We start from the raw sequence: 12,500 nt of genomic DNA, 5'->3' as shown, positions 1-12,500 counted from the left end.
TGGAATGACTGTGGTACAGAGATACGGGAAAAAAAATCCACCAAAACAAAAGTAGAAATTCGGTATGGCAGAGTAGCGCTTGATAAACGCAGTTATGAAATGGCTTTGCAAGTAACTTGACAGGACCAGAAAGCAGCGAAGTGGCTAAGTAATCGAATAGCACCGGAGACTGACGAAGTTACCGCTGAAATGGAGCGTAGGGGCGTTGATAATTCAATTCAACGAATGCCTCGCCCGTGCTCGGGAAAGACGAGTTCAATCGAAGGAAGAACCCCACCTTTTGGAGAGTTTAGGCGAGGCCATAATGAAGGACTATTTTTCGTAGCGTGGGAAGTAGTGAGACACAAGTCCAGGTGTTTTTAAAAGAATCTCTCTCTCTCTCTCTCTCTCTCTCTCTCTCTCTCTCTCTCTCTCTCTCTCTCTCTCTCTCTCTCTGGAAGAAGGCCTTTGGTATAACGTATAGACTTCCGAAAATCTGTGAGAGATACAGAGATACAAACGTATGTTTTGGGATCGTTCAGGAATTGTCATATACTCTCTCTCTCTCTCTCTCTCTCTCTCTCTCTCTCTCTCTCTCTCTCTCAGGAAGAAGGCCATTGGGATAACGTTTCCGGCTTTCAGAAATCTGAGAGAGGTATAGAGATACAAACGTATGTTTTGTTATCGTTCAGGAGTTGTCATATTCTCTCTCTCTCTCTCTCTCTCTCTCTCTCTCTCTCTCTCTCTCTCTATCTCTCTAAAAAAAAAAGTCCTTTGCGATAACGTTCCCAACTACCGAAAATATATGAGAGGTACAGAGAACTTACGTATGTTTTGGGATCGTTCAGAGGTTCTCTCTCTCTCTCTCTTTCTCTCTCTCTCTCTCTCTCTCTCTCTCTCTCTCTCTCTCTGGGACCTTACCTTACCTACCTTACTCTTGTCGGGTTGCCCCAGGTCCCTCAGTGTGAGGCACTACTAATAAGGTACCAGAGAGTTGCTAGTACATCTTCCGGTTATATTATGCATCTTCCAATCTTGGATGGTCTGGGATGCAGTTTAGATATTTGTCGAGCTTATTCTTAAACACATCTACGCTCACTCCTGATAAGAAGGCCTTTGGGATAATGTATTGACTTCCGAAAATCTATGAGAGATACAGAGAACATAAGTATGGCCTGGGATCGTTCAGAAGTTGTCACATTCTCTAATATTCTCTAACATTGCAGACGCCCCGAGGACTCTCCTGCGAGGGAAAGGTCAGCATCAACCCGAAGAAAGCAGTCCCCAAGATCCCTTCCCACTTCTTCCTATCTGAGGAGCTGGTCTCCAACCCCTTCATCGACGACATGGACTTCCACAAGGACCAGGTCTTGGACAAATTCCAGGTGAACGCTTCATTATTTATTTATTTGTTTATATTTATGTTATTCATTCATGCTTGTGTTTATTTACTTCCATATTCATTTATTCATATATTTTATTCATTCCTCTCTCAAGCTGTACTACTCGGAACACCTGTCAATGGTTCGTCTGGATTCCACCCCACCCGAGTCCGAGTCTGAGGGAGACCAGAAACCTGACAAGGTCATCCACGATTTCAATACAGGTACACGTCTCTCTCTCTCTCTCTCTCTCTCTCTCTCTCTCTCTCTCTCTCTCTCTCTCTATACAAACTACTTTTTTGTTGTTGTTATTTTATTGGAAGGTGGGGTAGGAGAGGTCTATGGCAGAGCCTGGAAAGGTCTGAAAAATGGTGCTTTGCTTTGAATTACATGTGCAGGAATTTTAGGATAGGATATTTATGATTTATTTATGAGGATGAAAATGAATAAATAAGTAAGGTAATGCAACTAAGGTGCTGCACCTATATGTTGCAGCAAATGTGTTGCACCTATTGTGTTGTACCTCAGGTGTAACTACTAAGGTGCGAAAGGTAGTTCCCGCAGTAGAAGCTTAGTCTCTCTCTCTCTCTCTCTCTCTCTCTCTCTCTCTCTCTCTCTCTCCTGGCCTAAATGTATGACCATCTAGACAATGTTCGGTCTACTTAAACGTCATTTGTTTCCAGTCATTTTATAGAGAGAGAGAGAGAGAGAGAGAGAGAGAGAGAGAGAGAGAGAGAGAAAGAGATTAATAGTTTAGAAAACTGAACAAATGAACGATATTTGTTTACTCTTTCATTTGTTTATATATATATATATATATATATATATATATATATATATATATATATGTGTGTGTGTGTGTGTGTGTGTGCGTGTGTGTGCGTACTATATTATATATATATATATATATATATATATATATATATATATATATATATGTGTGTGTGTGTGTGTGCGTGTGTGTGCGTACATATTATATATATATTATATATATATATATATATATAATATATATATATATATATATATATATATGTATATATATACATATATATATATTATATATAGAGAGAGAGAGAGAGAGAGAGAGAGAGAGAGAGAGGCACTGTCGTTCAGAATAGGCAGTTGGTATAGTCCCTAAGGAGAAGAGGAGAGTTTTAGAGTCTTGTAATTAATTCACTGGGACACCATTCAACCGGAAATCATTGACTAATGAAGATTCCCTGAACACAGGTGTCCAGTACGCCATCAGCAGAAAGTACGGCAAGTGTGAAAGAGGCTTTATTCCCGAACATACCCTCGACGAAAGATACGGTAAGTATTGCCAATGTTTCGTCTCCCGTTTACCGACCCTGCATGGGGCTCAGTAATGCCGTCAGTGCACTTCAAGCGGAACACTGTAGAAGTGATTACTTAAAGTTCTTTGCAGCATCCCATGTTCCATATTTGCGTCGGTGTGTGTTAATTAATGTTTATGTGCATTACTGTGTGTATGAAGGTAAACAATTTTGTGTATTATAAAATCGTATTCCTGATGCCTGATGTTATCAGACCTATGTAGGTGCCCTTTAAACCCTAAAAAGAAGAAAAAGTACCAAAGAAAGACATTAGAATTATGAAGATATTTCACAAAATGTGTTAGGCATGATTTTTTTTTATTTATAATATTTGGTGTTTCACATAATGCCTTGTTTTCTATTTACTGTCTTGTAAATCATTTACTAAGTCTCATGTTTCACTTGATACAGTGTACACCATTAATTAAAATGTATCCTTTATAAACTGCTAACGTAAAAGAGGATAATTAATAAACTGGGTACAGAAAGTATTGATATCGCATTAAACAAAATTAATGATTCCGGAATACGTCTATGTTGTATATCCTTTGGCTATAAATCAAAATTAAACTTTTTGAATACAGGTAATCAGATCTCCTCTCTCTCTCTCTCTCTCTCTCTCTCTATCCTCATTAGGGAGAGAGATCTTTCAATCAGCATTCACGGACGGGAAATTGAAGGACCTACTATATTACCTATTACAGAAAAAAAAGGGCAATTGGAGATACGTCATTCCCGCTCGCGAGATTCAGGAACGAGTTTGGAAGCGGCTCCACGAGGAGGAGAAGAATACGTGTTTTTCGTGGTACTTACGTTGATTAAAAGGCTCTCGCCTTGTTTGCTGACCTCTTCTGGGATGTGCTTGTGCCATCCTGGGTAATGACGTTATCCCTCCCTTCTGTTGGATTAAAATGGAACTCTAGTATTCATTCTCTCTCTCTCTCTCTCTCTCTCTCTCTCTCTCTCTCTCTCTCTCTCTCTCTCTCTCTCTCTCTCTCTCTATTAAACGGTCACCTCATTAGTCTTATTCTAACGCAAGTTTTCTCTGAATGATTATAGGCTAACAGGTCTAAAGATGTGAATTTAAGGCCGCTTATTTAAAACACAAAAAGGGGTACTTATGTTTTTATTGAACGGCCAACTCATTAGACGCGATCTCACACACGTCCTTCTTTGAATTATAGGCCGAGAGGTCGGTAGATATGTTCTTGATGCCTCTTATCCAGTGGGTTTGCCTTTCCATATCGAAGAGCCTTGTATTTTTCCTAATAAGTTTTTTCCTGTATTAAACGGTCAAGTAGGTGTTCCTTTCTGCGCATCTAAAAGAACCCAGTTTAAGGCCTTTTTATCCAAAGGGTCTTCATCTCTCAGTATCTAAAAGACCCAATTTTTATGGCCTTTTGTCAAGATGGTCTTCCTCTCTCGATATCTAAAGGACCCCATTTTTAAAGCCTTTTATCCAGGGGTCTTCCTCTCTCGATATCTAAATGACCCCATTTTTTTAGGCCTTTTATTCAGAGGGTCTTCCTCTCTCGATATCTAAAAGACCCAATTTTTTAGGCCTTTTATTCAGAGGGTCTTCCTCTCTCGATATCTAAAAGACCCAATTTTTAAGGCCTTTTATCCAGAGGTTATTCCTCTCTCGATATCTAAAAGACCTAATTTTTTTAGGCCTTTTATTCAGAGGGTCTTCCTCTCTCGATATCTAAAAGACCCAATTTTTAAGGCCTTTTATTCAGAGGGTCTTCCTCTCTCGATATCTAAAAGACCCAATTTTTAAGGCCTTTTATCCAGATGGTCTTCCTCTCTCGATATCTAAAGGACCAAATTTTTAAGGTCTTTTATTCAGAGGGTCTACCTCTCTCGATAGCTAAAAGACCAAATTTTTAAGACCTTTTGTCTAGATGGTCTTCCTCCTCTCGATGATCTTTTAAAAGACCTCTAGACCTTCTGTCTAAAAGATTGTTCCTTTTTCCGTCCTTCCTCTTCCCGATTTTTAGCTAAAAGAACCAATTTTAAGGCCTCTTATCAGAGTGGTCTCCTCTCTCGATATCTAAAAGACCCAATTTTTAAGGGGCCTTTTTCAGAGGGTTCCTCCCTCCTCGAATTAAGGCTTTTATTGACCATTTTTAGGGTTTTATCAAAAGGGTTTCCTACTACATCCCTCTCGATATCTAAAAGACCCAATTTTTAAGGCCTTTCTTTTATTCAGAGGGTCTACCTCTCTCGATATCTAAAAGAACGCCCCATATAGGAACTTTTATCAGAGGGTCTTCCTCTCCTCCCGAATATCTAAGCAACCAATTTTTAAGGCCTTTTATTCGAGGGTCTACCTCTTCTCGATATCTAAAAGACCCAATTTTAAGGGACTTTTATTCCGAGGGTTACCTGCTCTCGATATCTAAAAGACCCAATGTTGAGGACTTTTATTAGAGGGTCTTCCTCCTCGAATAATCTAAAAAGGACCCAATTTTAAGGCCTTTTATTCAGGAGGGTTCGACCTCTCTCGATAATCTAAAAAGGACCCAATTTTAAGGCCCTGTTTAATTTTCGAGGGTCTTCCTCTCCTTCGATATCTAAAAGACCCAATTTTTTAAGGCCTTATTCAGAGGGTCTACCTCTCCTCGATATCTAAAAGACCCAATTTTTTAAGGCTTTTATTCATAGGGTTCTTCTCTCTCGATAATCTAAAAGGGACCCTAATTTTTCAAGGCCTTTCTTTTATTCAGAGGGTCTACCTCTCTCGATATCTAAACGACCCAATTTGTTAAGGCCTTTATTCAGAGGGTCTACCTCTCTCGATATCTAAAAGACCCAAATTTTTAAGCCTTTTATCAGAGGTCGACCTCTCTCGATCTAAAAGACCCACATTTTTAAGGACTTTTATTCAGAGGGTCATACCTCTCTCGATATCTAAAGACCCCCCAATTTTTAAGGACTTTTATTCAGAGGGTCTCGTCCTTCTCTCGATATCTAAAGGGACCCAATTTTTAAAGGCCTTTATTCAGAGGGTCATACTCTCTCGATATCTAAAAAGACCCAATTTTTAAGGCCTTCTTATTCAGAGGTCTTCCTCTCTCGATATCTAAAGACCCAATTTTTAAGTCCTTTATTAAGGGTGATACCTCTCTCGATATCTAAAAGACCCAATTTTTAAGGCCTTTTATTCATAGGGTCTCCTCTCTCGATATCAAAAAGACCTTAATTTTTAAGGCTTTTATTCAGAGGGTGTTCTTTACCTCTCTTTCGGGATATCTAAAAGAACCCAATTTTTTTTTTAAAAGGGGCCATTTTTTATTTTCCATAGGGGTCTTCCTCTCCTCGATTATCTTAAAAGGACCTTTTTAATTTTTTAAAGGCCTTTTATTCAGAGGTCCTACCTCTCTCCGATTTATCTAAAAAGGAAACCCCAATTTTTAAGGCCTTTTATTTCAGAGGGGGTTCTACCTCTTCTCGATATTTTAAAAAGGGGGGGACCCAATTTTTAAAGGGCCTTTATCCACTACACGGAGTGGTTTCTTCCCTCTCCTTCGATAATGCTAAAAGACCCCAATTTTTTTAAGGGGCCTTTTATTTCATAGGCTCTTCTTTCTCTCCCGATATTCTAAAAGGGGGCGACCTAACTTTTTTTAAGTGCCTTTTATTTCAGAGGGTCTTTCTCTTCTTCAATATTCTAAAAAGGACCCCCCCAAATTTTTTAAAGGCCTTTTTTCCAGTGGGTCCTTTCCTTTCTCGTTGGTCTTAAAGACCCCAATTTTTACGGGACCTTTGATTCAGAGTGGGGGGGGGGAAAAAAAAGGGGCTTTCCTCTTCTGAGATTCTAAAAAGGACCCCCCAAAAATTTTTTAAGGGTGGGCCTTTTTATTCACGGAGGGGTCTACCCTCTATCGATATTCTAAAAGACCCACATTTTTTTTAAGGCCTTTTTATTTTTCAGGAGGCGGGGTCTTTCCTCTCTCGAATCTAAAAGGACCCACATTTTTAAGGCGGTCCTTTTATTTCAGGAGGGTCTTTACCCTCTCTCGATATCTAAAAAAGACCCAAATCTTTAAGGCCCCTTGTATTTTCAGAGGGGTCTATCCTCTTCGATTTCTAAAAAAGGGGACCCCATTTTTAAGGCCTTTTATTTAGAGGGTCTAACCCTCCTTCTCGGATATTCTAAAAAGGGACCCAAATTTTTAAGGCCTTTTATTCAGGAAGGGGGTTCTTTCCTTTCTCTTCGATATATCTAAAAGACCCAATTTTCTAAGGCCTTTTATCAAGAGGGTCTACCTTCTCCGATATCTCAAAGACCCACTTTGGAAGGCCTTTATTCAGAGGGTCTACCTCTCTCGATATCTAAAAGACCAAATTTTTTTTAAGGCCTTTTATTCAGGGGTCTTCCTCTTCTGCGATATCTAAAAAAGACCAATTTTTAAGGCCTTTTTATTCAGAGCGGTCTTCTCTCTCGATAATCCTAAAAGACCCAATTTTTAAAGCCTTTATTCAGAGGGTCTTCCTCTCTCGATATCTAAACAGAAAAACCCATTTTTAAAGGGCCTTTTATTCAAAAGAAAGGGTACTACTCCCTTTTCCTTGGGCTATCTAAAACCCCCAACTTTTTAGGGCTTTTAATTCCCAAATTTTATTGGGGTCTAACCTCTCTCGATATCTAAAAGACCCAATTTTTAAGGCTTTTTTCAGAGGGTCTTCCTCTCTCGATATCTTAAAAGAACCCCAATTTTTAAGGCCTTTTTAGGGTCAGGGGGTTTCTCTCCTCGTCGAATTAATCTAAAAGACCCAATTTTTTTTAGGCCTTTTATTTTTCAGAGGGTGGTTTCCTCTCCTCGATATCTAAAAGAAACCCTTTTTAAGGCCTTTTATTTCGAGGGTCTTCCTCTCTCGATATTTTTCTAAGAAAAGAACCTACCCCGAATTTTTAAGGGCACTTTTATCCAGGTGGGGGTTCCTCTCTCGTTGTCTTAAAAGACCCAATTTTTAAGGCCTTTTAAATTTTCAGAGGGGTCTTCCTCTCTCGATATCCTAAAGACCCATTTTTTAAGACCTTTTATCCAGGGGGTCTTCCTCTCGCGATATATAAAAGACCCCATTTTTAAGGCCTTTGATGTAGAGGTTTTTCCTCTCTCGTTGTCTTAAAGACCCAATTTTTAAGACTTTTTATCCAGAGGGTCTTCCTCTTTCGATACCTAAAAGACCCAATTCTTAAGGCCTTTTAATCAGAGGGTCTTCCTCTTTCGATATCTAAAAGACCCAATTTTTAAGGCCTTTTATTCAGAGGGTCTTCCTCTCTCGTTGTCTTAAAGACCCAATGTTTAAGGCCTTTAATTCAGAGGGTCTTCCTCTCTCGATATTTAAAAGACCGAATTTTTAAGACCTTTTATTCAGAGGTTTTTCCTCTCTCAGTATCTGAAAGACCCAATTTTTAAGGCCTTTTATCCAGGGGGTCTACCTCTCTCGTTGTCTTAAAGACCCAATTTTTAAGACCTTTTATTCAGAGGTTTTTCCTCTCTCAGTATCTGAAAGACCCAATTTTTTAAAAGGCCTTTTATCCAGGGGGTCTTCCTCTCTCGTTGTCTTAAATACCCAATTTTTAAGGCCTTTTATTCAGAGGTTTTTCCTCTCTCAGTATCTGAAAGACCCAATTTTTAAGGCCTTTTATCCACGGAGTCTTCCTCTCTCGTTGTCTTAAAGACCCAATTTTTAAGGCAATTTACCCAGAGGGTCTTCCTCTCTCGATACCTAAAAGACCCAATTTTAAGGCCTTAATGTTTTGCCTGCCTTAATTAACTAGATAGAGCTAAACTTGAAAGATGTTTTTATCTATTAATATTATTATTTTCATCATCATTCATTATTATTATTATTATTATTATTATTATTATTATTATTATTATTATTATTATTATTATTATTATTATTATTATTATTATTATTATTATTATTATTATTCAAAATATGAGCCCCACATAGGCCATTAACTTGAAATTCTTAAGCTTCCATAGAAATATAATATAATAATAATAATAATAATAATAATAATAATAATAATAATAATTAATAATAATAATAATAATTATATTATTATTATTATTATTATTATTATTATTATTATTATTATTATTATATTATTATTATTATTCATTATTATTATATTATTATATTATTATTATTATTATTATTATTATTCAGAACGTGAGCCTCACAGAGGCCATTGACTTGAAATTCTTAAGCTTCCAAAGAATATTATTATTAATATTATTCAGAACATGATCCCCACAGAGGCCATTGACATGAAATTCTTAAGCTTCCAAATAATATTACGGCGTCCCTCTGAAAAAAGTAACGGAAGGAAATAAAAAAAAGATAAAAAAAAGAGATCACTTGCTTAAAAAAAAAATTAATAGAAACGAGTGTAAGTAAACAAGACGTTTCGTCTCGACAGCTGGTATGGGAGGTTTTGGAGTGATGGCCGGTCCCAATGAGCTGTTCCACATTGACGAAAGTTATGCCTACGTTGGCCCACGGGGCTCCAGATCTCTCTACGGCGACCTCTTCACCTCGACGCGTTCAGACATCCCCGACCCGAATTTCGACTTCGTCACGACTCTACCGAAGGCCGTCCTGGAATATTACTTCACTCAGGTAAGGGTGAGACTTCTCTGAAGTCACAGAGGTCCTCCTTCTCCTCCTCCTCCTCCTCCTCCTCCTCACACCGCTGGACTGCGGAACAGTTTCCCCTACTCAGGATGTTGCATGAGTGCACCTTTCAAACCTTTTACTTTCAATTTCTCCTCCTGTTACGCTTTTCAAACCTTTCTATTCCCAGTTTCTCCTCCTGTTACACCTTTCAAACCTTTCTACTCTCAGTCTTTTCTCCCGTTACACCTTTCAAACCTTTCTACTCTCAAGTTCCCTTCCAGCGCTGGATGACCACATAGGTCCCAGTGCTTGACCTTTGGCTCTAGTTCAATATTCTATTCCATTGTGTAATAAAAGAAGCGGAAAAATATATACGTATATTTCATGGAATTCCAAGCAACGTGAAACCACCGAATCATTTTTATTGCAAAGATGTCACTCATTCCAGTTTATTTGACTTTTCCGATAACTAGATGGCGTGAGACATAAGTTTGACTGAATCATTTTTTGATTGTTTGGTTGTTTCGTCAATTCCTAATATAAAAATATAACTTGTGAACGAAAGTTAGGAACAACAGACTCTTCAGTTTTATCTTTGTTGGGAAGAACAACTCATACAATAATAATTTTAAAAATAAGAAAAAAAAAAAGAATTTTACCCTCTTTTGATCTTTCCCGCTTTCCAGATTTCTAATCAGAACTCCCAATCATCTAGCTAACGCCGTTTTTGCGACGCCAGATAGAAAACATCCGATTAAAAAAAAAAGTTTTCTATTGTCTCCAAAAGGGAGAATAACGAGAGGGAGAAAACTAAGAGACACGCCTCTTTAGCAGAAAAAATCTTTTTCAACTCCACTTTACCACAAACTTCGATGAGTCTGGGCAATGGAATTGAACAAGCCATTTCACTTTTAAAGTAATATTATTACAAATAAAATTATAACCGAGTTACAATTTCACGCAGAGAAAGAAGTAAATCGATTAACAAAACGTATATACATTTTTCTTTCTTTCTTGTGGGTCTATCACAGTCAACCTATTACACTGTGTGGTTTTTCTAGTGTAGGGGAGTTACGGGTTGCATCCTGCCTCCTTAGGAGTCCATCACTTTTCTCACAATCTTCGCTGTTACTACTATCACACTCTTCTGCATGAGTCCTGGAGCTACTTCGGCATCTAGTTCTTCCAGGGATCTTGGGATCGTACCTCCTAGTGTCCCAATGTATATGGGTATAATTTCCACTGGCATATCCCACATCCTTCTTATTTCAATTTTCAGGTCTTGATACTTATCAATCTTTTCCCTGTCTTTCTCATCTACTTTGGTGTCCCATGGTATTGCGACATCAATGAGCGATACTTTTTTCTTGATTTTGTCATGTCTGGTCTATTGGCAGGTATCACCCTATCTGTTCTGATACCATGGTCCCAGAGGATCTTTGCCTGATCGTTTCATATCGTTCCCTCAGGTTGGTGTTTGTAACACTTAATTCTGCAAGCTAGCTGGTGTTTCTTGCACAGACTCCAGTGGAGACCTTTTGCTACCGAATCATGTCTTATTATTATTATTATTATTATTATTATTATTATTATTATTATTATTATTATTATTATTATTATTATTATTATTATTATTATTATTACTATTATTATTATTATCATTATTATTATTATTATTCAGAAGACGAAGAACCCTATTCATATTGACTTGAAATTTTAAAGCAGTGGTTCTTAACCCGGGGGTGCGAGGATGCCTCTAAATAATTAAAGCAAAATATATTTTGATATACACGTTATTTTTTTCTGCAAAAACTTTAAATTAAATAGAAATTATTATTTTTATTATTGTTATTATTATTATTATTATTAATTATTATATTATTATTATTGATTGCTACAGCAGTTCTCTGAGCTACAGATAAACCTACACTTAGCTTCTTAATGAAGTGAGAACATTGCAACAGACTCGAGCACAGGATGCAACTTTGTATTTCAGCTTATATATATATATATATATATATATATATATATATATATATAGTATATAATATAATATATATATATATATATATATATATATATATAAATATATATATATATATATATATATAATCTCATTATATATATATATCATATATATATATATATATATATATATATATATATATATATATATATATATATATATATATATATATATATATATATATATATATATATATATATATATATATATATATATATATATATATATATATATATATATATATATATATATATATATATATATATATATACATATATATATATATATATATATATATATATATATATATATATATATATATATATATATATATGTATATATATACATATATTATATATACTATATATATATATATATTATACTATATATATATATATATATATATGTATATATATAATATATATATATATATATATATATGTATATATATATATATATATATATATATATATATATATATATATATATATGTGTGTGTGTGTGTGTGTGTGTGTGTGTGTGTGTGTGTGTGTCTCAACAATTCAGCCGTTCGAGGAACTGACTGCTGATTGGAAAGGGAGCATATTTTAGAAAACGTTAAGAACCATTGGTCTAAAACTTCCAAAGAATAATATGGGGGTCCAGTTGAAAGAACTATAACGGAAGGTAATGATAGGACATACAGGAAGAAGAGATGTCAGTTACATAGAAGAAAATTAATATAAATCAAGAAATTGATAAATAGATAAAAATATAAGTTAAATCATTAAAATACAAAGAAATTTTTTAAAGGTAATTATGCATCGCATCTTCGCTGGACCTGATGAGATTCCAGTTGCTATACAGGAAACATTACAGAGATGATTCAAGGTCTGCTTTGAGTTCCCTCTTTGTGTTCTCTTGTCTTGGACCACCAAAAACCTACCCTCCCGCCTCTAACCCTCACCCCCCCCCCCCTCATCCCCCACCCTCTAAGTCCTCACCAGTCCTCACTTAAACCGTCTCCTCCGCTGTAGTCATCGATCCACGAGGACATACGCTCGTTTGTATTCACAAGCATAAGGGCACTACTTCGCTTTCGCGCGGGGGCGCAGCGGCCCACCCACCTCCAACCCCTAACTGCCTCTTAGGGGTATA

At 36.5% G+C, this 12,500-nt stretch overlaps 1 protein-coding gene across 1 annotated transcript in view; it reads left to right on the top strand.

Annotated features, from left to right (window-relative positions):
- LOC135196101 (uncharacterized) overlaps positions 1–12,500 on the top strand; it is an 84,401-nt gene that overhangs the window by 52,829 nt on the left and 19,072 nt on the right. The window contains exons 7-10 of the mRNA XM_064222557.1: positions 1,206–1,364; positions 1,477–1,585; positions 2,595–2,675; positions 9,141–9,340. Coding sequence (XP_064078627.1) covers positions 1,206–1,364; positions 1,477–1,585; positions 2,595–2,675; positions 9,141–9,340 — 549 coding nt within the window. The remainder of the gene's footprint in view (positions 1–1,205; positions 1,365–1,476; positions 1,586–2,594; positions 2,676–9,140; positions 9,341–12,500) is intronic.

Source organism: Macrobrachium nipponense, chromosome 17 (assembly GCF_015104395.2).
Source record: "Macrobrachium nipponense isolate FS-2020 chromosome 17, ASM1510439v2, whole genome shotgun sequence".
In the NCBI taxonomy this organism is placed as follows: Eukaryota; Metazoa; Arthropoda; class Malacostraca; order Decapoda; family Palaemonidae; genus Macrobrachium; species Macrobrachium nipponense.
The sequence above is the reverse complement of the archived record's forward strand: the minus strand, read 5'-3'. Positions and strand labels throughout refer to the sequence as shown.